Source organism: Theobroma cacao, chromosome 2 (assembly GCF_000208745.1).
Source record: "Theobroma cacao cultivar B97-61/B2 chromosome 2, Criollo_cocoa_genome_V2, whole genome shotgun sequence".
Lineage (NCBI taxonomy): Eukaryota > Viridiplantae > Streptophyta > Magnoliopsida > Malvales > Malvaceae > Theobroma > Theobroma cacao.
The window spans coordinates 11,419,859-11,447,160 of NC_030851.1; the positions used below are offsets into that span (position 1 = coordinate 11,419,859).

General features: G+C 33.4%; 2 protein-coding genes and 1 long non-coding RNA gene across 3 annotated transcripts; 1 reads left to right on the top strand and 2 right to left on the bottom strand.

Annotated features, from left to right (window-relative positions):
• Window positions 6,852-9,989, top strand: LOC108660568 (cytochrome P450 CYP72A219-like). Its single transcript, XM_018114593.1, has 5 exons — window positions 6,852-7,286; window positions 7,892-8,112; window positions 8,222-8,466; window positions 8,967-9,348; window positions 9,428-9,989. The coding sequence occupies exons 1-5, from the start codon at window positions 7,025-7,027 to the stop codon at window positions 9,848-9,850; spliced, it is 1,533 nt and encodes a 510-aa protein (XP_017970082.1). The 5' UTR covers window positions 6,852-7,024; the 3' UTR covers window positions 9,851-9,989.
• LOC18608765 lies at window positions 13,337-15,541 on the bottom strand. Its single transcript, XR_001926735.1, has 2 exons — window positions 15,392-15,541; window positions 13,337-13,729 (listed from the first exon to the last, which is right to left on the bottom strand). It is a non-coding gene; the product is annotated as an uncharacterized LOC18608765 (long non-coding RNA).
• On the bottom strand, window positions 16,232-24,144 carry LOC18608766 (26S proteasome non-ATPase regulatory subunit 2 homolog A). Its single transcript, XM_018115932.1, has 25 exons — window positions 23,939-24,144; window positions 23,715-23,815; window positions 23,329-23,449; window positions 22,825-22,884; window positions 22,610-22,677; window positions 22,264-22,306; window positions 22,054-22,119; window positions 21,903-21,941; window positions 21,725-21,807; window positions 21,344-21,458; window positions 21,139-21,213; window positions 20,706-20,864; window positions 20,355-20,462; window positions 20,172-20,276; window positions 19,897-20,037; window positions 19,710-19,814; window positions 19,257-19,478; window positions 18,972-19,085; window positions 18,680-18,895; window positions 18,305-18,364; window positions 18,108-18,221; window positions 17,938-18,023; window positions 17,112-17,220; window positions 16,833-17,011; window positions 16,232-16,745 (listed from the first exon to the last, which is right to left on the bottom strand). Exons 1-25 carry the CDS (start codon window positions 24,029-24,031, stop codon window positions 16,670-16,672), a joined length of 2,658 nt encoding a protein of 885 aa, XP_017971421.1. The 5' UTR covers window positions 24,032-24,144; the 3' UTR covers window positions 16,232-16,669.

The window sequence follows — 27,302 nt, forward strand, 5'->3', positions numbered from 1 at the left end:
AAGAAAAAGAAAGAAAGGAAGAAAAGCTTGGTTTTGTAATTCAAGCAAGCTAAGGTAAGGATTTTTGTGTTTTAAGCTCATGGTTGGTTAAATCTTTGGAGAAATAATGTGTGAATCATTTTGGTAGCTTGATGATTAATGTTTTGAAGGAATATTAGAGTGCAAGTACGGGTCAAGCAATCATAAAGGTAAAGACAAATGATGTTTTAAGTGTAGTTGAGGAATCTTGAGAAAATGTGAATTGTTGTGTAGTTGACATTTTAAGTGGCATATTGTGAGAAATTGTGGTTGTTGTGGAAAGGATAATTGAACTTGATAAATATCCTGAGAAAAGATTAATATATGTGTTAGAGTCATAAACAAGTTACCGGTAATCATAATTTAAAGAATTACGCAAGCAAGGGATAGAAGCAACTTTGGTAAAAATTGTGTCAAGATAAGTTAAGTTGAATAAGGATTCGTGATTGAATGAAAAAGGAAAGTATAAATGATATACGCTGAAGATATTGAATTGGGATTGTTGCTAGGAAGTGTAACAGTAAAGGTAGCGTACTATGGTGGTGTGTCGAGGGAAATAACGAGCGACCGGCAAGTAGGAATAGCTAGATATGCTTCCGAACAAATAACAATGTAATATCCTACTATCGTAAGGTAAGTGAACTTGCATTTCAAAATGTTTTGGGAAGTGCCTACATGTTTAAATAAATCATTTGAAAGTTTCATTTGTTTTTGCTTTAAAAAAATATACTTGGGGAACAAGCCCTTGATAAAATGTTTTTATCTTGTGAAATGTGCAATATGAATAGTTCATGCGTTATCACATTATATTGATATGTATATTATGCTTTGGATGTTCTTTTTGTGTGATAATAATGACCCAGCTATATGAGGTGTGGGAGTGTACATGAGCTGATGATGACTCAACTATGTGTGATGTGGGAGTGCACATGAGCTGATGATGACCCAACTATGTGCGATGTGGGAGTGCACATAAGCTAATGATGACCCGACTATGTGCGAATAGGGAGTGCACATGAGCTGAGTGTGGCAGAATGGTATGCATGATGATGTATGTATATATATATGTTATAGAAAGTTTATGAAAATATCTGTGAATGTGATGTATGTTGGCATTGTTAATTGCCCCCAAATTGTTTTTCATTTTAGCAAGAAAATGGCTTTTTGATGTAACAAGACCCCTTCAACTAAATTGCTCTATTTCTCGCTGTAGCGAGATTTATTTTCGCTACAGCGAGAAACTCTCAAGTAGGCAACCTTAATCCATGCTCTGAATTTCACTGCAGCGAGAATGGATTCTCGCTGGAGCGAGAAACTCTGGGGTGGTTTCAAAATTGTGGTGCAGTGCTTTCATTTTTTTTAATGATTTTGACCACTTTCCAATTAAAACTGGGCAAAATGGTAAACATCAAAGTTGTAGCCCAGCCTCTTAGCTTTCTAATGACTTAAAAATCATGTTAATTAGACTTCTGTAGTATAAGATATGTTTAAAAAACCAAAACATATGTAAACCAAAAATACCTTTTCACTACAACGAGAAACCCTTTGTTTTGCTTTTCTTGCTTGGACATTTGCTGAAACTTTCATTCTTTTCAACTTCAGGGTTTATCATGGATCTTTCAACACTAAGGGATTTAATAATCAAAGGTTGAATTATGGGGTTTTACAAGAAATTAAACTAAATTGCATTGTTTTTAACAAAAGTGCATCATGTTTTCAAAATCTTTCTGTATCGGTTGCTTGTTTCATTCTTATGTTCACTCACTGAGTTTTATACTCACTCTTTTAAACTTCATGTTTTCAGATTCGGAGGTAATTGGGACCTAGATTGAGCTGTTCACGTATGCTCGCCTTCTTGGTAGGTACTATGGCATCTCAGTAGCTGTACTTTCACCTAAGATCACTCCGCTGACTGTCAAGAGTCTTATGATTGTGTATACGTATAAGTAATGTAGACCAATAAGATTCATATTAAAAATCAAATATGTATATTTGATTACTAATGCCATTATAAGTTGGCAAACGGGTGACATTATTTTAACATAATACAAATGTGAATATTGAGTTGCTATAAAATGTTACTGAAATATTTATAGTTGAGAATTACAATATGTGGTTTTAGAAATGATGGCTGGGAATTGTCACGACCCAAATTCCGAGCCATGACCGGCGCATGGACCCAATGGACATAGCCCACTAAGCCCAAGCAAACCTGTCTATATGATCCATTCATAATTCCTTCAAAATTTGCTAAGGTTCTATTTCATAATTACAACTCAAAATAATGCTAACCATTGTCATTTCATAGTGGCATTACCAATCAAATATACATAAATTGTCTAAAACATATATCTTAGTACTTTTCATCCCATATACGTATTTACAACAAAAATAACTCTAGGCTTCCAGCGGAGTGACCAAGGTGAATGTGCGGGTATGAAAATGCCAAAATACTTACCAAGGATACGAATCTACAAAGACACCTCGACCTAGTTACCAGTTGCCTCTTGATCTGAAAACATGAAGTTGAAAATAGTGAGTATAAACCCAGTGAGTGAACAAGGAAGGGAACAGACATACAATAAGGAAGATTTAACGAAATCATGATGCATTTATCTTTAAAATAATGCAATTTAGTTTGGTTCTTATTAAAACCCCTCATTTAAACCCCTAATGAGTAAATCACTTGATGATAAAAAATTCATGCTCAACAAAAGATTTGAAGAGTGAAAACTTTAAAGACATTCAAGCAAATCAAGTCAAGTAAATGACTGGTCCTCGCTACAGCGGAAAGGCATTCTTGCTGCAGCAAATTTTGGCTCAAATTATCAATTGATCGAAGGTTTCTCACCAAACCTCCTTATTTAAAACTTAATTATTTAATTCCTTAATGTTGAAAGTCCATGCTCAACTATGGTACCAAAGAAGTGGGAAATAGGGCAGAAACCGAACAAGATAATAAGCAAGATAGAAAGTTTCTCGTTGCAACAAGATTCTTTCTCGTTGCAACAAGATTCATTCTCGCTACAGTGAGAAGCGTCAGTAACTTTCTCGCTGCAGCGAGAATCCAACCAATACAACCCTTCAAACCCGAGAGTTTTTCGTTGCAGCGAGAAACAGAACACCAACATCAATTTTTCATTCTCTCAAGAAAAGGCCATTTAGTTACAAGGACAAAATCAACTTGAACATGCTTAGAAATTTCCAAGGTTTAACATACAAGATTCATATGCATTACAACCATATATTATACTCATGCACTTTCTATAACACACATTTTTATGTATAAAATATACATAATCATACATACCATCCCACCATCATCAACTCATGTGCACTCCCCATTTGCACATAGCTGGGTCAGCATAAGCTCATATGCACCCCTACACGCACATGGCTAGATCATCATCAGCTCATGTGTACTTCTGCACGCACATGGTTGGGTCATCATCATCACACAAAAGGAACATCCAATGCATATTATACATATCAACATATTGCTATAACACATGAACCATTTATATGGCACATTTTCACAAGATAAAAACATTTACCAAATGCTTGTTCCCTAGGTAGATTTTTAAAAAAAAATTAGATAAAATCATTCAAATGTTTTGTGCAAACACATTCATATTCTCAAAACAAATTTTGAAATGCAAGTTCACTCACCGGTATTCGTTAAATTCTTACTCAACTCCAACTTCCTCTATTAGTCTAAATGGGGCGGTGGGGCTTTATTAAAACCTATCATCACATTGGCATCACAATTAACTCAATTCATGCAACTATAAATTCTAAAGGCTGTCTCCTAACTAGCATCCAAATTGCCATTCTCAACACTAAAAATCAACTCTGATTTACTACCCACCTTGGTAGCTTTGTAAATTTGAAATTCTTTCCAATAATTCTCCAAACTATTATAAAGCTCCCTTTTTCTCTCTCTAAACACCTAGCTTGTGGCATCCCTCTCGAGGCCCACTCCAAGGTATTGTATGGTCTGGGTCTATTCTGTGTGCCCCGCTGCAACAGTTCTGGCACATGAACCTTTCCGATCCCACGGATCGAACCCAACGTACCCTTTGCCTCCCCCCCAGAAAGGGAACGCCTTTAACCATTTCAGTTTTTTTGTGGCATCCCCTTCGGGGCAGCTGAAATGGTTAAAGGCGTTCCCTTCGGGGGGAGCAAAAGGTCTTGGGTTCGATCCGTGAGATCGAAAAGGTTCATGTGTCAGAACTACTGCAGCAGGGCACACAGAATAGACCCAGACCATACAATACCTTGGAGTGGGCCCCAAGGGGGATGCCACATAGCTAGTGAGAGAAAGTATGGGAGTAAGATTTTTCAAAGGTTTTAAAAGTGAGAGAGTGAAAGAGCACAAAGGTTCTATGAAATGGTACACAAAACCATGAAAGGTGGAGCTAGCTTGAGAGAGTTATGAAAGCTTGAAGAGAACTCCTATGGAGGATGAAGAAACGTGAGAGGGAAGAAGGAAGAAGAAGAAGAAGCTGCTGGAAGATGATATTTATAGCTCATGCTTATCCAACTCCACTTAAATTACGAAAATGCCATTAACAAGTTAGCTTGCTCACCTTCAATCCTTGATGCAATCTTTTTGCTCTTTTAACACTAGGACAAGGTCCCTAATAATCTAGAAATACTCGGTTTCACGAAAACTTAAAAATCTTGACCCGAGATGAAAAATGACCATTTTGCTCCTACCTCGGGAATCATCATTATTTTTATTTCTTTCGTCATTTTACCCGTATTTCATCATTCATTTATGCCTTAGGCCTACTTAGGCTTTAATATTGTTTAAAAACTTACTTTTAGGGGCTTACTAAGGATATGACGAAACTATCCCAGCTCGTATTATTGAGTCTATGCCTAGTTACGAGCCTATAGAGGTCAAGGTCTCACAGGAATGATAATCGGGATTGCGTAAAAAGGCTTGCTTGAGCTTAGTGGGCTATGCCTATTGGGCCCATGTGCCGGTCATGGCTCGAAAATTGAGCTGTGACATTTTCTCCCTTGTTTGGTTGGCAATTTGGTAAGGAATAGTAATTCTTACATTTTACTTATTTTTCAAAATCAATAAAAAATCATCTTTAATTAAATTCTCCTTCGTATTAGCTATTCCATATTTAATAGAATAGTTTCCAAAATCGTGAAGATTAAATTACCCCTCATAAGTTTGAAAATTTACAACTTCACTTATATAAAAACATTCTTTTTTTCTCTCTCTTCCTCTATTCCATTTTCTTCCTTTTCTCCTTTTCTCTCTAATCTTCCACCCAAATCTAGTCCAACACTTCCCGCCCAGATCCTCGTGCTCAGATTTGGCACTCCACCACTAGATCTAACCACGGGGAATGCCGATCTAGTGCCTTAGTAGCCAGATCCAGCCACAAGGAGCACTAGATCGGCACATCCTTACACCGACCACATTTCCAGTGGCCGACCAAAAGAGAAAAAAGGAAAATAAAAAGTTTAAGTTTTTTATTATATATTATAAAAATAATATTTAAAAATTTAAAATTATTAATATTTTCATTATAATGACATTTAAATTATATATAAAATATTAATATTTAAATTATTAATATTTTAAATAAATTATAAATTATTAATATTGATGAAATAAAATAAAATAAAAATAAATAATTATATATTATAATAAAAAGTATTTTTGTTATTTTATTCTTTATTCTTTTGTTATTCTAAAATTATTTTTACCAAATCAAACATTGTAATAAGTTATAATTATAATTCCTATCTTATTCTCTTTTATCAACTAAACTACATAATAATATTATTATTCTATTCTTTTTTTATTATATTTTTTTAAAATATTAATTTTATTTCATTTTATTCTATTCCGCTAACCAAACCAAACGTACTTTAAAACTCTAACCAAACGTAAAACTCTGTATATGCAATATATGCAACCTGTAAACCTTCACTAAATAGCACATTTACAAAGCAGTCCTGCTGTTGTCAACCAATGCCATGTGGAATGCACATGCTTGATTCCTATTAAAGAGAAACCGAGAATGATATGTTTGATGACTTAAGAGAGGACACTTATTGGTAGAAAAAACATCAGAGATGTTCAATTCAAGCTTCTTTTCCTTGGTTTGTTACAACTAGCTCGCTTTCCCCTGACTGTAAAGCTGGGTCAATTTTGATGCCCCGTGAACTAGGGTATTGATCACTGATCTCTCTTTCTAAGGTCTCAAAGACAAATCCTATGGCCTCGTATTTTTTTTTAGGGTTTATGCACTATGTTTATATTTCTGAATGAGCATTCGGCTTTACCAAAATCATGCACCCAATATTTATAATGAAAATCTTAATTTTGTACATTAATCATATGTTAATTCACACGTGTGAACTGTCTTTTTAAATTTCCGACTTTCCTTATAATAATAATAATAATAATAATGGGGAGCTGGGGCATGTTACCGTCGCACCATTGTTTTCAACTAAACTGGCCGGCTTATATAGTATTTTATCTCTATTTGTTAAGTGGAGATTGAAATGATTTCTAGAAGATAAACTTATCCTTTTCGATAAAATGTAGAGAAAGACAGAGAGGTCAACCAAGCTGCCATTGTCTCTATGCAAATTTCTGTAAAATCTAAAATTGTGCCATTGAATCAAGGAGTGAAACTCCAAAATACGTTAAAATTTTTAATTAAAATGTAGTGTATGGAATCATTTAGGTCTGTCAAAGCTAAGATAAGATGACAATAACATTCATTGCTTTTACTTCAAATTTGGAAGTTTTACTCCAATTTTTTTATTGATCGATGGGACAAGTGAACTCCTTGCTATTGTACGATGATCGACCTAGCTTTCACGGTTTTTGTGGGATATATTTCTTCTGGTAATTACCCTCAAACTGCTTCAGCAAAAGCCATATAAGGACTTAACTACCCTTCCTACTTTCCCAATTCCCATACTCCCATCCCCAACAAAAGAAAAACAAAGACAAAAAGTTGTGATCATGGCAGTGTTGATTACACTTCTCTCTGTTGTGGCCATAGCCTGCGGTCTGAAACTGCTCTATGTGATATGGTGGAGACCGAAAACGATAGAGAAGCAGCTATGGAAACAGGGCATCCATGGACATCCGTACAAGTTGATTCACGGGAACACCAAGGAGATGATCAAGTTAGCAAAGGAAAAAGGGTCGAAACCTCTCGAGCAGCCGCACGACATCTTGCCTCGTCTCAATCCTTTGCTTCATGATCTGGTCACGACTTACAGTATGTTATACTTGTTTCCCCACGCTAATGTTTGCTGATTTCAATAACTTGCGGTCTTGTTTTTCCTTATGTTTTCAACTTTTGCATTCCGGGGTCTGCCTTTTCAGTTGTTATGGTTTCATATAATAATAATAATAATAATAATAATAATCGTATGGATCATTGCAATCGAAACCGGCACAGCCTCGAAAATCAGGATGGTTATTTGACTTTGGGACATGTGAGGTGGGATTAGTGTCCAAGCTAGAATTTCAAACCAGCACGCATCAAAATATATATAAAACTGCTGCTATATATTAGCAGTATGATATATTTTAAATTGATTCAGCGTAGAAATGAACTTTTCTTATACTACAAGTTCATTACATTACTGTTTCAGGGGTGATGTTTAGCCAGCCATCTAACCTTTTGCTTAGCATATTTCACCAAGAAAATAAAGAAGAAAAAGAAAGCATGTAGACTATCAATTGTCAAAAGAGGGAGGTCTGCCCTGTACTTTGATGAGATTCAAACAATATACCCTGTCATCTTCCCGTTTGAGACTGTCAATTGTCTTAAAGGATATGCAACTGACAAGCCTCAATGTATATGTGAAAACCATGCAGAAAAATCGTTTGTTATTTGGTATGGAACAACTCCCCGTGTGGCAATCATGGAGCCAAACTTAATAAAAGAGATTCTGAACAACAATTCTGGTGACTTCCCTAAGCCATATATAAATTCATTCACTCAGCTGTTCGTGACTGGCCTTGCGAGCTATAACGGAGATAAATGGGCCAAACACAGGAAAATCGTTAATCCGGCCTTCCGCATAGAGAAGTTGAAGGTTATCTTTTTCAGTCATTGCTTTGTTATTTCTTCTTCTTTAGCTTCTTGTGTAGCATCTTTTCCATTATTGTTGGCAACTTATTTTATCCTTTGGGTGATTTTGTTAGCATATGTTGCCTGCATTTGTGGTTTGTACCGAAGAATTGATTGAAAAGTGGAGCAAATTGGTAAACTTCATGGGATCTTGTGAAGTGGATATGTCTGTCGAATTTCAAAACTTAACTGGGGATGTCATATCCAGAGCAGCTTTCGGAAGCAATTTCGAAGAAGGGAGGTTGATATTCCTACTCCAAAAGGAGCAGGGGCGCCTCTTTTTACAATCTCAGATGAGCATCAATTTCCCATGGCTAAGGTACATTTATCCAATGCCATTTCCTCATTCATTATCACCTTCTGTTTCACTCGCTATCTTCACGATTAATTAAGCATTTGCTTGGCAACTCTAGCTGTTTTGTGTATTTAAGATATAATAATTCTAAAATTTAATGACAATGACTTTGAACACAACGGATGTTTACATAAATTTTATACCTAAAAACAACAAGTCTATCAACAAACAACTAATAAACAAAACAATATCTACTCGAATAGTATGTTAAATTTCAAGACTAATGATGTTCAATTTATAATAAATAAAATTAATGTTGTGATATTATATTTATGTGTCTAAGATACCTTCAACTTAACTAACCTGATATTTCACATTATATACAACATTTTTTAAAATTTTTATAAAGAGGGTTAATATTAATTGTCACCCAAAATTTTAAACAACCTAAAAATACAATCTCCTCATCGTTAATAGTATCACTTACATGGCTCATTCCATTTCAAAAATTCATTCTGAATTAGGTTTCTGCCAACCAAAGTAAACAAAAGGATGAGGCACATCCACAAAGAAGTTGGATCCTTATTGACAGGTATAATAGAAAAAAGAGAGAAGGTCATAGGATCAGGAGATCACAAAGACGATTTGTTGGGCTTGCTATTGAAGTCTAATCTCGATGAGCTACAAGAGAAGAAGCATTCGAATTCCAGGATGACCACCGAGGATGTGATAGAAGAGTGCAAGTTGTTTTACTTTGCTGGTCAGGAAACCACAGCCAATTTGCTGACGTGGACCATGATTGTGTTGAGCATGCATACTGATTGGCAGGAGCGAGCCAGGGAAGAAGTATTGCAAGTTTTTGGGAGGAATAAACCAGCATACGATGACTTGAATCGCTTGAAGATAGTAAGTGCAGTGTCGCTTTTCTTGTGTTGTTTGATTGAGATTGATTTCTAATTTTTTTTAATTAAAACTTTTTTACAAGGTAAACATGATCCTACTTGAAGTTCTGAGACTATACCCCTCAACATCCCTCATTCGACGGACATACAGAGAGACCAAGCTGGGAAATTTGTGTCTTCCAGCAGGGGTGCAGCTGTTTATACCATTGCACCTCGTTCATAGGGATACAGAACAATGGGGAGAAGATGCAACGGAGTTCAAGCCAGAAAGATTTTCAGAAGGGATTTTGAAGCCAACCAAGGATAGAATATCCTACTTCCCTTTTGGCTGGGGCCCAAGAATATGCGTTGGTCAAAACTTTGCGATGCTTGAATCTAAATTAGCCTTGGCCCAAATCTTGCAGAATTTCTCATTTGAGCTTTCACCAAGCTATACCCACGCCCCATATGCTGCTGTAACACTTCAACCTCAATATGGTGCTCAAATCATCTTACACAAATTATGAGAATGAGAGGCAGGCAACCGCAACTGCTTCTCTAATCTCTATCTTGTTTCGCGTTGTGCTTGTACATCCAAAACTGCAGCCTTATCATGTGAAGTAGCTTTAAGCGATATGGCAGTATAGTTGATACCTTTTCTTTCTGCGTCCTTGGTTTTAAATTTTTAACTACTTCATACACTGCTAGGCTAATTAACCACATCATAAATGAAACAGTAACTGTAGGGATGAGCAAAATTGGACCAAAACAATGATTTATCCGAACCAAATATAATTTGAGTAAAATGATTCGGTCCAAGTGGTCCATTAAGTCTATTAGTTTAAAAAATTTGATTCAATTAGTTTATTTAGTTGGTTGTCATTCTTAATATTTTTGAACTGAATCGATCGAAACACCAAATTAATATTATATATATAATATATATATATATATATTTTTTATAAATTATATAAAAAATATATTTTCCTTTTTCTAAGTTGATGATATGCGAAAGTTTATTGTCTTGTTGTGAGATATTGGGGAAGAATCAAGAGAAGATGAGCCATTGTGGAAAATTTCGAATATCTTCATTAAGAGGAAAATGAATACAGCAAGAGTATTTATACCCTGTTTGTCTAGCTATTTCTAACTAACTGAACAAAGTGAGAAAAGTAGTTAAGAACTAACTAAACTAACATACATTTACACCTGTTAAAAAGTAAAAGCAGTAAAGTAACTAACTAAAATAAATTATACATGTGTTAGTCTATTTACTACTTTAAAAGTGAAACATGTGAGAAGGACAAGGTCTCTCTTCATCATTCTACTATGCCTCTTTTTCAATCCTGACTTCAACCAGATTTTTGCTTTAATCTTTATTCAATTATCCTGACTGATACTCTCCCTCAAGATGCACGTGTATATTATGAACGTGCATCTTGCCCAGTAACTTATAAAATTGCTTTAGTAGGAAGCAAGTTTGCAACCTGTTCTTTTATAGAAATATAAACAAGTTCAATGACTTTAGCAAGCACTTTCTCTCCTATAAAGCCACAGTTTATTTCGATATGCTTTGTACGTTCATGGAAAATTGGATTTTTTGCAAATATAAGTTGTTGATTGATTATCACAATAAAGTCTCACTGTTGTGTCTTGTTTCACCCTAAAATCTATTAAAAGACTCTTTAACCAGATTACTTCACAGCATGTAAAAGGCCATTGATCTATTTAGTCTCGGTAGAACTACGAGCAACTACTGATTGCTTCTTAGATTTCCAACTAACCAAGGAATTACCAAGAAAATTGCTATAACCTATCATTAACTTACGTGTGTCAAGGCAGCTAGCCCAGTCATTGTCGTAATAAGCAAAAATTTTAGTCTGAATCTAATTTCATCAAAATCCCTTGCCTTGAAGAAGCCTTTACATACTTTAGCACTCTGTGTGCTACTACTTGATGTTCTTCTGTAGGCTTGTCCATAAATTGGGACAATACTTAAACAACATATGAAATATCTAGCCTTGTAAAAGTTAAGTACAGAAGCTTCCTTTTCAACTACCTATACTTTGTAGAATCAACTTCTTTGTCTGCATCACTCTTCTTCTTTAGATTATGATTGTAGTCCATTAGAGTTATTACTAGCTTTATGCGAAGTAAACCAAACTCTTCTAAAATCTAAGACATATTTTCTTTGACATAATAAAATGTCTTCATGTGACCTAGCAATCTCAAGCCCCAAAAATATTTTACAGCTCCAAGATCCTTTAGTTTATATTGAGAGCTCGAGTATGCCTTAACATCAAATGTTGCTTGAACTGAAGTACTACCTATCAAAATATCATCAACATAAACTTATAAAGCAACAAACTCAGCACTGCTTGTGTTCAAAGTAAGCAAGGAATAATCTAACAATGACTGCTTGAAGCCATATTGCAGAAGTGAGGTCGTAAATTTTGAATTCCACTGCCTTGAAGCTTGCTTGAGACCATACAAGGACTTATGTAACTTGCAGACCAATTGAGTATCAATAGGATACTCCCCCTTGACAGAAAAACCTTGAGGTAGCTGCATGTGTACAGTCTCTTCCAAGTCTCCATTTAGAAATGTATTATTAACATCCAATTGAGATCAATGCCAACCTTGTGCTACTGCTAGAGCCATAGAAACCCTCAACGTAGTTTGTTTCGCAACAGAACTAAATGTCTCCTAGTAATTAAAACCTTCTCTCTGATTACAACCTTTAGCAACCAAACGAGCCTTATACCTTTCCACACTACCATTAGCATTCATTTTGACTTTATAGACCCATTTAGAACCAATGGCATGAGAATTAGGAGGCAAAGGTTCTATGCTCCAAGTACCATTATCTTCTAAAGCTCTTAATTCAACAGTCATGGCATCTCTCCAATGAGAATAGTTAATAGCTTGATGGTAAGAAGTTGGCTTAGAAGTTTGAGATAAAGCTGCTGTGAATGCCTTATGTGCAGAGATAACTAATGGCTAGACAGATAATTTGTCATAAGATATGCAATGACATGATTCACATGAGCAAGTAGATCTACTTGATAGGGATCTAAGTATTTTGGAACATGTTTAATTCTAGTACTCCTTCTAAGACTAGAAGTATAATCAGTAGGAGTGAGTGAATTAGAAGGAACAGATTCTACAACAGAGTGATGATAAGGTGAATTATGCAAAGAATGAGTAGGTCTTGATGTGGAAACAATATCTATAAATGAAGAAGATTGAGAAGAATGTAACTCAGCAAATAATGGAGCTTGAGAAGTGGAATTGATGGAATTGAAGTAAAAAAAGTCAATGATAGGATCATGCATACCAATTGTTTGAGGAAATGAGTAATGATCTGTGGTATGTTGCAAATGCTGAAAAGGAAAGATATGCTCATGAAAAACCACATTCCCGAAAATAAGAACTTTATGTGCATCAATGTCATACACTTTATAACCTTTGGTACCATTAGGATAGCCAAGAAACACACATTTACTAGCTTTTTTATCAAATTTGGTTATGTGCTGTGTTAAAGTAGAAATATAGCATAAACTACAAAAAACTCTAAAGTAATCATAACTAGGTGATTTATGAAAAAGATATTCAAAAGGAGACTTGTTGTGAAGAATTTTAGAGGGTGTTCTATTAATAATGTGAATAACAGTAAGGACTGCATATCTTCAGAATTGAATAGTTAAACTAGACTGGTGCAACAAGGCCCTAGCCACAACAAGAAGATGTTGATGTTCGTATTCAACAACACCATTCTATTGTGGTGTTTCATTGCAAGACAAATGATGAACAATACTTGTTAAGTAAAAAAAAAAAATCAATGAGTTTAAGCTCCTTGCCCTTATCCGATCTTATACATTTAATAGTGATTGAAAATTGATTTTTAACAGAGTTATGGAAATATGGAATAATGACAGAAACTTCATATTTATTTCTCATAAAAAATCCAAGCAAAACGTATAAAATCATCAACTAAAGTAAGAAAATAATGATGACCATCAAAAGTTGGAATTCTATATGGCCCTTAGATATCAGAATGTAAAATGTCAAAAGTAGAACTTGTGTTTTGACATGAACAAGAAAAGGTAATTTTTTCTGTTTTGTCAAAAAACATACATCACATATCAAATCATTTGAACAATGAATTTCAGGATATTGTTGATGTAATACACTTATTCTACTTAAAGGTACCTGTCTAAGCTTAAAATGCCACAACTCAAACTGATTTTGAACTATTTTACAACCATTAGCAAAAACTGTAAAAAGAAAATTTATAATTTTGTTAATGCTAAATTTGGACAGATATTGATAATCTTGTTTATCTTGCATGAAATATAGCCCAGAAGATACCTTAGCAACCCCAGCACTCTCCAAAAGGTGAGGTCCTAAAAACACAACATGTATCAGTAAAATGACACAATTCTTATTGGAACTAGTTAGTTTGCTTACTGAAACAATATTAAATTGAAAAGATGGTACACAAATAACATTTTGTAAGACCAACAATGATTCAACTTAATTGTCCTTATGTGTGAAACAATGGCCTGAACATTATTAGGTAATTGAACAAAGCAGGTATGAACAAGATAAGCAATACTAAAATTTGCTAAAGAATAAGAAATATGATCACTTGCCCTAGTATCCATTATCTAGGAATTTGGTTTTATCATGATGTTATGAATATGTTTATGTTTAATGGAAGAGTTTCAAACTATACTAGAATAGAAATAATGAGAAAGAATACCTGCAACTGTAGAATTGACTAGTGAAGGTTTTGTTTGCTAAGTGTTTAACAAAATGTCAAGACCATGGTCTCTGTCAGAACTACCATCATTAATGAGTGTCATTAACTTGTGAATTTGATGCTTGATGTAAGACATCCAAGACATAGAACTAGTGCCAATGAGATCCTCTCCTTGACTTGACTGAGTAAGTTTATTTACAGATGAACATGAACCAGCAGTAGACACATTATTAACAGCAAAAGTGTGTTTCTTGAAATTTTCCTTGCCTTTTGTAAACTTAAAGTCTTCAGGGAACCCATAAGTTTGAAACACTTCTCCTTCATATGGCCTTTTTTACCACAATGAGTACAAATCAGATTTGATTTCCCTTCTTGTTAATAGTAGACACTGCCATAGGAGATGATTCTATTACTGGATTACACTGAATCAACAAGCTTGTTTGATAATCCTCTTGCAAGTCTAAGTTATATACTTTGTCTAAAGTAAGAAATGGTTCCATGATAGTAACTTGAGACCTTAAAGCTGAGAAAGTCTCATTTAGTCCAATGATAAACCTAAAAACCATATCTTTCTTGTATTGATCAAAATATTTCTGGAAACAGGATGGATTACATTTGCCACATTCACATTGTGGTAAAGGTCAAGATCTACAGTTCCTAAGCTCCTCCCATTTTCCTTTAAGTTCAATGAAAAATAAATCTACAGACATATTTCCCTTGGAAACATTACCAAGATTATACTAAAGATTGCATACTTTAGTGTCATCTAGTTGAGCAAAATTTTGCTTCAAAGTATTCCAAATATTAGTTGCAAAATCCATGTAAAACACAGTGGATCCAATAGAAGGTGTAATAAACTTTAAAAGCCATGCCAAGATCAAGTTATTGCATTGAATCTATGGTCCAAATAAAGCATTTGTACTTTTTGGTTTATGTATGGTTCCATCGATGAAACTGACCTTATATTTTATTGATAAAGCTAGCATAAAAGACCTACTCCAGGTAACATAATTGCTAGAGGTGAGTTTAGGATTAATCACAACTAATCCATGATGATTAGTGTGATATAGAAAATAGGGAGAGCGTAAATCCTCATTTGGTGATATAGAAGTTTTCTGAACTGATGAACTTTCCATTATCAACCACAAAACTCAAGAAACAAACAATCAATTGATGCAAGATTCGATAAAATCAACAAGAAAAAAAAATGCCAAACAAGAAATCAGATCTGTGTAACCAAGAAATACTATACAGTTAAGAATCTTCAACATAAATCAAAGAGAAAACTAAGGAAAGATCATACCAAGAATCCTAGTTTCTGCTCTGACACATTATGAGATATTGGGGAAGATTTGAGAGAAGATGAGCCATTTTGAAAATTCTCTAATATCTTCATTAAGAGGAAAATGAATACAGCAGGTGTATTCATACTTTGGTTTTTCTAACTAACTAAACAAAAAGGAAAAAGTAGTTAATAACTAACTAAACCAAAAGACATTTACACCTAGTAAAAAGTAAAAGCAGTGAAGTAATTAACTAAAATAAATTATACACGTGCTAGTCTATTTACTACTTTAAAAGTGAAACATGTGAAAAGCACATGAACATTCTTCATCATTCAACCATGCCTCTTTTTCAATCCTAACTTCAACTAGATATCTGCTTCAATCCTACTTGCGTTAAATGATCATATTTTGTGAATATTAATTTTATTATCTTTATTATGTTGAATCTTGAATGTTAGAACTTAAAGGTTAAAATTCTTAAATGTTAATTTGATGACTTATGTAAAAAGATATAATTATGTCATAAACAAACAAATATTATATATATTTTTTATATTTAAATTATTTATATATTTTATAATTACAAATAAAATTTATAATTATCAATGTTATCATTTACAAAATATAAAAGTGATAATTTTGATTTTTTTAATCTAAAATTGAACCGAATGAATCAATTTAATGTTTGAGCTATTCAATCTCTTTAAAATTTGATCATTTTTAATCAATTTTTTTAAAATATTTGATTCATTTAATTCTTAATTATACAGACCAACCAGTTGCTCACCTATTACGCAGGGCTTTAGTTAGTTTCCAGTTTTGCTTGGCGTTTTCGTGCGTACAATGAATTCCACCGATAAAACAAAATCTATATTCTTCCAAGCCTACGTCATTGTGCAAGAGAGACCAACATCTATTTCGTTCCAGGAGTGTTTTACATAATGATATGCCCATCTTGTCACCCTGGGGGAATTTAATTCTTGTTTACCCAAGATTGCAGCCTTCTTGATTTATATATCTTCAATAGGCAGGAAGCTAACATGGCCTAATTAAACAAAACAGCCATCAATGGTCAGACCATCGGCAGCAAAACCTACCATCTCAAACTTATAACTTAGATGGCTAAATGAGTCTCAAGCTCAGAAACACTTATAGAAAACTATTGCAATTTGTGATTATAAAGGACCAAAGGGACGTGGACGTTCGCAGAAGATGAATGGAAATTTTATGATGAATAAAAATTAAGTAACAAAAAACAACCATTGAAATAGCCTCCAAATTCGTGCCTTTTCAACTTAACTATCCTCTCTGTAATCCGGATTTTCTTTCAAAATAACATGGCCCTCTAGGATGGGTGACAGGGGAATATACCTGTACAAATTGAATCATTAGAAAATCAGACATTCAGTTAAATCTTGCAACATTTTTTCACTTGAGTCATGCCGGGGGGTCACTTACTTTTCAGTAGCCAGTTCTGCTCTATCCCCGGCAGCAAGAAGAACTGGGGTCGAATGGGTTTGGAAACCAGTTATAGTCTTGGGTCGACCTGCCTGGCCAACAACATCAACAGCCTGGCCCACCCGAACTGGGACTGAAAGAGGTTTGAGGTTTTCATCAACAGTCATCAACATCCTCGGCTGTCACATTAAAAAAAAAACAATATTAGTATGACTGTCACAAAAACTGCAATAACAAACGCAACACACACGGCAAGGGATTAGTATGTCCGAAACCAACCTGCATTGCCAAAACAAGGAAGTAGAGAACATAATGATATTTCCCCAGTATTATAGCTTTCATATCAAGACATGCATGCAGCATGATAACCAAACCAGCAAGTGCAATCCTGGAGGTGACAAAACAAAGAAATCTTTATAACATGAACCAAAATGAAACATCTACTAGCAATTTAGATACAGAGAGCAACTCCCCCAACTTGAAATTGAATAATCATTTGGTGAAGTTTTATTTTTTATTTGCGTAAAATACCGACCCTCTCTCAGTTTTGATCGAAATTACACAAAAATCCATTAGTTTTCGAAATAGACACTCCATCCTAAAATTACAAACACCGTTAATAGAAATAATGAAAAGATTAAAATATCCTTTCTTTTTTCATTAATTTAAAATATTATTATATTTTTTAAAAAATAAGAAAAATAGAGAGCACCGATCGGTACTCCCAAGCTTCCCAAGGAAGGAGAGAACTGGCCAGTGCTCCCTTGGGAGCCTTGATCGGGCTCCCCAAGAGAGCTCGGGTTCTCCTCAATGGGGAGCTCTTTTTCTAAAAAATTAATAAAAAAAATAAAATTATATAATTATAATTATAAAAATTAATCAAGAGTAAAATTGTCTTTCTACCTTTGCCACGTCAATAAATTGACGAAAATACTAACAGTTGACTAACGGCTGAACCTAAGTGTCTAACGGAAAATATTTTTTTGGAGCAGAATATTCATTTTGAAAACTAATGGATCTTTGTATAATTTCGATTAAAACTTAAAAAAGTCAAGGTATTTTACCCTTTTTATTTTGGTGAATGCTAATGGGAAGAACCACTTACGGTGATAGTAAAAAGCGATCAGAATGATATGGATTAAGAGTCAAAAGACCCTTCCCCAAATGTACTAAACCTTGAGCAATTCGCACCTGCACAACCAATCGAGGCTTAGTTCCCTAACAAAGCACATGGTTTTATGAAAGAAATTATAAACATGGTACAAAAAAACATACACAGAACAAAAGGCTGGCATCTTTATAGTAATAGCTTGAAAGATTGCGAAGCATGCCAGCTATGCGAGCATTATTGGTTCCAGAACCTATCAAACCCAAGGAGATAACTGCAGCCTGTAGCATCCACACAAACACTTACTGAAAGCAGATCTAATAACAACAAAAATATAGATTAAACTTTATTGTAATCATCTTACCATTGCAACTTCTGAATCTGTATCATGACTAAGCCTGCTTAAAGTGTCCATAACATTAACCTGTAGAACATATGCGCAACCAATGACTAGGTAAGAACGAGGCATTAAAAAGATTGCAAAACTCTCTATGCAACTTTCGAAACCGATGGATCTTGACCTTAAATCTTAGGTTTAAGAGCAGGGTCATGCAAATTGTGAAGAAACAAGTCAATTCAATTGTTCACTGCATCTCAGCTTGACTTTCACTAAATCATCTTGATCAAATTCAATAACATAGCTCATTTGCTACAATGAAAAAGTGGTGCCTCTAAATCCTCAATGAAAAAATTCCCTGGGTTGTTCAGCTAGATCAGATGTAATAAGATTAATTTATACCTTTGGGTTTGATATACAAAGAAGACCAAGAGCCAAAGGAACTGCTCGCCGGATATTCTGCTCACCATACTGCAAAAGATGCTCCAGTGAACGAATTGACATCTCAAGACCCAATTCTTCACCCATTGCTACCATGGCAATTCCAAGCACAGCAGGTCCCTGGTGGGTTTCACCCTTTTCAAGATGTTGAGCACAATGACCAAGAAGGTTTTGGACCTGAAAATAAAAGAGTTTGGCTAACACGCACCTTGATCCCAATTTTCAACAGTATTTAATGGATTTCACAGATTACCTTCAGAACATTCCCAGTTCCAGCGTAGGCACAAGAAAGCAGCGTCATATCACAATATTTTCTAATCTTTTCATTAAAAGTTTTTGAGACCTCTGCAGTGGCCTCCACGCTTTCCTGTTAGAGTAGAGGTGTTAGCAAAACAAGTCAGGATGAAAATGTTGTGAAATTGCATATAGCAGACTATACTTTTGCTCAAACTGAAAATAAAAACCTATGGAAGCTAGGAGCAAAAAAATATGTAATCAACTTAAGAAAAACAAATATATGCCACAACTTGTTATTTACCTGCTTCCCAAGGTATAAAAGACCAAGACCAAGAGGCAAAAGCCGAGTGAGGGGCTCCCCAAATTCTGAATCACTTCGGTCCATTAAAGCAATTATTATAGCCTGTGCAACCTCCTCATTGCAGGAACCCACATATATCAAACCCAATGAAATTGCAGTAAATGCAATCACATCAAGGGGGGCTTTAGCATCATTAAGTATGGGAGTCAAGCTACTACGAATCTGTCAATAACATTTGGTAAGGTTCCATTAGAGCTAATATCTCCCTTCCACAATTTCAGCCAAATTCCCAAAGAAAACTCAACAGTATTGGTAGATATTTAAATGACCAAAACATTTAGTGCATCCAATCAAAATATAGCAGAGGTGACCTGCATTCATCACAAAGGACATAATTGCCAACACCATGGCCTACCAGATTTGTTAACAGCAGAGAGAGAGAGAGATGTATACCTGCTCATTTTGTGCACCTGCATATGCAATTCCCAGGCCCATAATTGCACCAATTCGGATTGAAGAATCTTCTTTACCTATGTATTCACTCAGAAGTGCCAGTGCCTGAGAAGAGAAAATAGGACAAACTTATAGCAAACAATATACTCTGCACAAACCAAGAGATGAGGAGAGAAAAAAAACTGACAGGATCACAATCATTGTTAACACCACAGTTGACGATCCCAACTCCTAATAATGCTCCAGCAATCACATGGTTATCATTGCTATGGAAATACTTGTCAATTTGAGCAAGCCCAGAGTCGACATCCCACAATAGAATCATTCCCTGTTATGAGGAAAGTGATGAGAATCTTATATTTAAACAAAATTCCTAACAGTAAATTATGTAACAGTTTATGCACGCATGCCCATATGGAAGCAAAAGTAATAATAGGGTGAACTGAATAAAGCAAAACGTACTAGACTTGCTGCAGCACTGGTCTTCCCATGTTCTTTGTTCTTGAAAAGCCAATTTCCAGATGAACCACCACTTGAAGAGTCTGGTGGGACTGTCATTAACTTATCCTGCAAGGGAAAATATTAACTGCTATAAGAGAAGCAAAGCTCCCCATGCTCTAATTATTTTAAGTTTGCCCATTCTACCTGGCCAAAGCCTGCATTAACAAATGCATTTACAAATGTCGCAGCCAAGTTTTGTCTAGCTGAATCAACACTTGCACCAGCACTAGCACGGCCATCAAGCAAGTGAGCCTAACAAAATCCAAGCATATAAGTCATCAATTTAATGAAGCAAATTAGCCAACAATGGCAGTGCCAGTGTAAAATAAAAGTGGCACTCACTGTAATAACTGACCATGAATGTAATTACTTCACACCCTCCAGTAAGGAACCGAAAAATAAGCGAGAAGGGGGGACTACCGGCGACCCCACTACTGATACAGTATCAAATCTTATCTACTATCTCAAAATGTTAGGAAGTACTGAAGTCCAAACCTTATAGATATCTTCTGGAGATTTAGGCTCCATAACCTCGATATCACGAGCAAGGGTGAGATAACCTTCACTTAATTTAGCATTGTTGATAATATCCTGTAAGAATTCTCTGTCACTATCTTCAGCACACATCTCATCATCAAGCTCAAAAGCAATCCCCTGCACAAAAATAAATACAAACATAAACAAACAAATAAAGCAGAAAATGCCATATGCATGTCAAACAAGCGCACATTCAAACTCATGCATACACACACAGGCTAACAAGTCCACAGAAATTTAAAGCCATCAATACCCAATTTTTACCATTAGAAATTGAAAATTCAACCATCCATAATTAGGTGAAAATATAAACCAAATAATGTATTTAGCAAACAAGAGTTCAAAATGCTTTCCAGCACATCAATCAAGCCAGAGCAAACCTAGTACTTACATGTCGAGCAAGAATGTAGCAAAATTGCTTCTTCCTCAGCAGATCATCACAAGATTCAAACACCTGTCTCACATGCTGCAAGAGCACAGTTTAAATTGTTAAAAAACAATCCACATATGGATTTCACACAGACATCCTGAAAAAAATAAAGTTTCTCCACAATGACACATTGCATGAAAGGAGAGGCGCAAAATAGAAAACAAACCTGCAAGTTGTCAAGGAAAAGTGCAATCTGAAGTGCATTTGCGTATTCCTCAAACTTAAGATATATTGTGTAGGCGATATCCAAAACTAGCATGTCATCTGGTCCAGGCAGGTATCTGCAAATTATTGCAGTATGAAATGTTAGCAAGGGGAGAGTGAAAGAGAGCAACATCATTCATCATGGATAATAATACATCAGAGATCTAGTTAAAAATATTAGTTCAGCATTTAAGACTTAATAAATTTCACATATGATTGATTGGAGAATACTGAGTCAGAAACCACCAGGAAGACCTAACATCAGGAGAACAAATAAAAGAAACACTTTCTGTAAATTGTCTACTATAAACAAGCAGTTTAGAAGCTTTGAATTTCCAATTACCTTGCAGCACTGGTGAGGTATAGACAAGTTCTCCTGAAATTTGTACTATCAACATGCTCAACTAAAAGATCAAGATCTTCAACCTGCAGTTGGTTGTAAATCACATGTTTCAAGCTCAATAAAAAGAGAAGGGAACTCAAATAAGAAACCTGAAGAAAGAAATAATGTTGTGTGGTACCTCCATCAGGAGATCAACAGCTTCAGGTTCAGCATTGTGCTGTATGGTAAGTGCAAAAAAGTTAGAAACAGGAAACTGTGTAAAGTTCGGACAAGAATTGTTCTTCTGCAATAAAACAATTATTCTTACATGTGACAAGGAGAGAGCTTACCTTCATGTGGAAAGCAACAATCTGTTGCACAAGCTCCATTAGATCTTCAATTGGGGCCTCTTCACTCTATATTGGCAGCAAAGCAAGTAAATAAAACTAAAATCAAAATTAATTTCTCAACATTAAGGAAAATTCTATAGAGAAAATTGTTTCTAAAGTGTATAACTCATAAAAAATACGAGATGTCTAAAGATCCCTTAGATTACTAACCTGTCGCTTCATATACTCTTGTGCGATTTCTCCCGCTAAGTTCCTGCCAGCAAATAAATTAAAAACAAGTGACAACAAAAACTTTCTATCAGATTTCAACAGCAACATGAAAAGATGAATAATAGAGGGAAAGAGTTCACATAGGGAATCCTTACATCAAGAATCCAAAGAAGAGCTTACATATCAAAGTTGATACCAACAGGTAAAACTTAAATCATGATCATAATCTAAGATTGCACACAAGTTCAACCACATATAGTCATATCACTAATAAAAAACTGGTAATACAAAATTTCCAGGAAAAGAAAGGGTAAGATAGTATGATATAAAGTCAGACAATGCTCACCTCACATACTCATGGCCCCACAAACCAATGTCACCTTCTGAACCCAACAATCTGTACTTTAAACTCTCCTGTAGGATTGTCAAATGGAACAAATGATTAATTAACAAAATTAGAGACCAAAAAAAGTGGGGAATGAGAAAGATATTGCAAAACTTATGTAATTCTCCAAGTATGGTATTCTGGAAAAGATAAAAAATAAAAAATCAGAAAGCTACCCGCTCGCCCTCTGCAGACATGGTCAACGCCAACACAGACAGGATATCAGCTAGGTATTTCTGCAAACAAGTGAAAGTAACTTAGTGATTCAGGACACACAGAGAAAAAGGAAATAACCAGGAAAGCAAAAGGCTGCAAGAAAAATTCTTCCAACCAAAGGAAACAAAAACACTCAATTTCCAATTTGTGAGAATATGGCTAATTGCAACATGAAACAGCGTATGCATCTATAGGCTAATTGCGACATGAAACAGCGTACGCATCTATAGGCTAATTCCCAAACCTAGTTGATAAACAAGCAAACTTAGTAAAATCAAATAACCTAAACACCCCAAAATAGATGTAGATAACAATTACACCTGTGAAAATATAAATTAAGAGCAAGTTCCCAATATATAAAACAAGGCCTCTATCTAAATCATCCTTCCTCACATTTCCTAACCCATATAGATTACCTTTATGAAAAATGTAATGGGAGATAATTAAAGAAATACAACAAATACCTTCAAATCGGATTCTGGCATTGTCTCGTAAAAAGCCTTTAGGGTTCCATAATGAGGACGGAGAAACTTCAATGGCTTTGGAACTGAAGTCATGGAGCTTGTTGAGGTACGGATTTCTTGCCTACAGGAATGTCAAATCAAACAATAAAAAATGATGCTTTATTCAGCATTCCAACTAAACCCATACATATATACTCCAACTAACAGTGAAACCAACAAAAACACAACAATTTGATACATTCACAGCAACAATTTCACATTTGACGTGGCCCACCAACTTCTTAGAATGTTAATAGAACATAAGAATACAAAATTAACACTTTTTTTAACTGCAAATAGGCTTCATTTCCCTTTATTTTTACTCAAATTCCCAAATAATTAATTACCTCATGCTCTCAAGTGCTACTTTCTGGAGCCCAGGATCAGGATCCTGAACTCTTTCCACATACAACTCCAACTGTTGCTTCAAAGCCAAATCCTCTTCTGACTGCGTATACCAAACAAATAAATAACCCAAGCAAGTTAAAAGAAGCCTAGAAACTATAAGAAAAAGCAATTCATAAAAATCGATTCAGTTAGCTAAAGCCCAAATCCTGAAAAGCCTACTCACCAGATCCTCGTCCTTCTTCTCATCTTTCTTCTTGTGGTCCTTGGGTGGAGCCTTCGTCTGAGAGGTTCCGGCGCCGCTCTTCGGATCCGACATCGCGATTAGGGCTCTCGGTTCTCTCTTTACTTGGGGCACTTTCAGAGTGAAGGGCTTGGAAAATGAAAAGAGAAGGGAATGTTGTAAGACTTGGTGATTGAATTTCTCCCCAAGCAATCCTGGGAGTCACTTTTAAATGAGTCCTTCGTTCCCCAGACTAAAAGACGAGTCGGTACTTGGACCGGGCCGTACGGAACTATTCTTTTTTAAAACGGTTTATCTCTTTGGAAGCCAAAAGGCCCATGTGCAATTTTTGGATGGATTTTTTAATATTGGCTAGGCTCAATAAAATTATTGGGCTTGACTCTTAACTGGTCTCTTTTTTTTTTAACACAGTCCGTTTCAAAGCACTTAATTTTATTTTTTTACATAAATGTAAATTATATTTATATTTTAATTTACATACTTTTGTAATAATTTTTTATTTTTATCATTAATAATAATAATAATATATAAAAATACATGATGTTAAAAATTGTTTTGATTGACTAAAATAGTCATTTTTTTATTACATATTTTTATTTTTATTATTAATATTAAAAATTTTATCTAATTTATAAACATATACAATTATAATTTCATCATATAGCTTTCTTTAAAATGTATTATTATAATTATTAACTAGAGGAGTACCCGTGCTACATAACGATAAGGATGGCAATGGGTATTCTATTATAGGGTATCGGATCCAATTATGCTAAAGTAGGATACCCTATAATCGAATTTGAGACGAGTTCGGTTAGTAATTTCACTACCCGTTACCCAAACCCAATTATGTTAATATTTGAGTTACGCAGGTACCAACCCCGAACCCAATCCCAATACCCATTTATATATATTTTATTATTATTTAAATGATTAAATTAAAAATAATCAACAGTAATATATTTATTAAAAACTGACAAATATATTAAAAAGTATGATTACTCAAATTATTAATGTGATAATATTAATATATTTAAATTAAACAATTATTAGATTATTAATTATGTTTAAATAATATGAATATCACATCATATTACAAAAGAATATAATTACTATTATATATACTTTAAATATAAATATATTTACTTTTTGTTTTAAGTTAACATTACAAAAATTATAACTTAAAATATATATACTTAAAGAGAGTCTTTGAGATTAAAATAGTTTTGGAATCTAATTATTTTTTTTAATTTCATGTAATTAAAGACAAACTTATATAGTTAATTAAATTAATTCATTAAACTATTATTATTAATTAACTTGAAATTTTTTTAATATATACATTATACATATATTGGGTTCATTTATAAGAAATGTAGTTACTATATTATATATATACTAATATTTTTAGTATATATATACTTTAAATATAAATATATTTACTTTCTATTTTATATTAACACTACAAAAATTATAACTTGTAAAATTATTAATTATACCATATACTTCTTTATATAAACTTATAATATACAAACCTTAAGAGAAGTTGTGAAATTAGAATAGTTTGGAGACTTAGTTATTTTTTTAATTTCATGTAATTAAGGACAAACTCATATAATTAATTAAATTAATTCATAAAACTATGATTATTAATTACCTTGTAATATCTTTTAATATATTTACTTTATATATATTGAGTTCATTTATAAAGAATATAATTACTATTATACATATAGTAAAATACTTTTAGTTTGTGTGTTTATATATATATATATACAGTTTAAATATAAACATATTTACTTTATATTTTGTGTTAATATTACAAAAATTATAACTTATAAAATTATTAATTATAATATATATACTTTTGTTTATATAAACTTTTTTTTTATAATTGGGGGAGGGAGGATTCAAACATGCTCTTTAGGTAAAAGGATAATGTACCAACCAATGAGTCAAACACTCGGGTGCTTTTCATATAAATTTTAATATATAAACTTAATTATCTAAAAAGAAGTTGTAAGATTAGAATAATTTTGAAACTTAGCTATTTTTTTTTAATTCCATGCTATTAAGGACAAACTCATATAATTAATTAAATTAGTTAATGAGATTATGATTATTAATTAACTTATAATGTCTTTTAATATTTATACTTTATATATATTTGGTTCATTTATAAGGAATATAATTACTATTATATATATACACTAAAATAATTTTAATATATACACTTTAAATATAAATATATTTACTTTTTATTTTGTATTATCATTGCAAAAATTATAACTTATAAAATATTAATTATAATATATATATACGCACTTAATAGTATATAACTTGTAATGTCTTTTAATACATATATTTTTTATTATATATTATGTACATTTATAAAGAATATGATTACTATTATATAAGTTAATTACTAAACAATAAAATATTATTGATTTATATTATATATTATGTTCATTTATAAACACACTTTATAGGTTTTGATTATTTAAATTTAAATTTTATTATTTGTGTTTTTATTAATTTAATTAGTAGTTAATTATATGAAATATATAGGAGAAATATTACTGTATATGGAAACGAGTTCCGGTTCAAGTAATTGGGTACCATAAAGAACATTTTAATAATTTTTTTATCTAATCGAGTTTTTAAATAGGTTAGGGTAATTATAGGGTAGTGAGAATGTATTAGGATTAAGGTTAGAGTAGTAATTTTTAAAATCATTCAAGTAGTTAATAGGGTTCGTGTGTTTGATTTTTTATAAGGTTAAGGTTAAGGTACCTCGAAATTAACGAGTACTCTACCCGTTGACAACCCTATACAGCGAATTTGCAAAATTTTATAAACACTTAGATTTTAAAAATTATGAATTCATGATGAGAATCGTAAATGTTATTATTGATATAATCCTACTAAATAATATTTGACATATGTACAATTTGTCAATAAATGTACAAAAACCATCATAATATGTACAAAAATTGTTCCACATTCATCAATGAATTGGATGTTGTTCAAAAAAAATAAAAAGACAATAATCCTGTCAATTAATATTCCACATATCTACAAATAACATTTGTTACAAAATGTACAAAATTGTTACAAAATGGAAAAAAAAATTTGTATATATCAATGAACAAACTATTTGAAAAACAGGATAAATATATTGTTCAAGGCATGCGAGCTCAAAAGGTACATGGTGTTGGGATGAGCCCTACAGTCAATTGAGATTGATTAAGGTTTAGTTCCAATCATGCAACGATATCATTTATATTGAATGATTAAAGGTTTTTCTTCATTAATAAGATATTAATTATAATGAGTTATAAGTCTA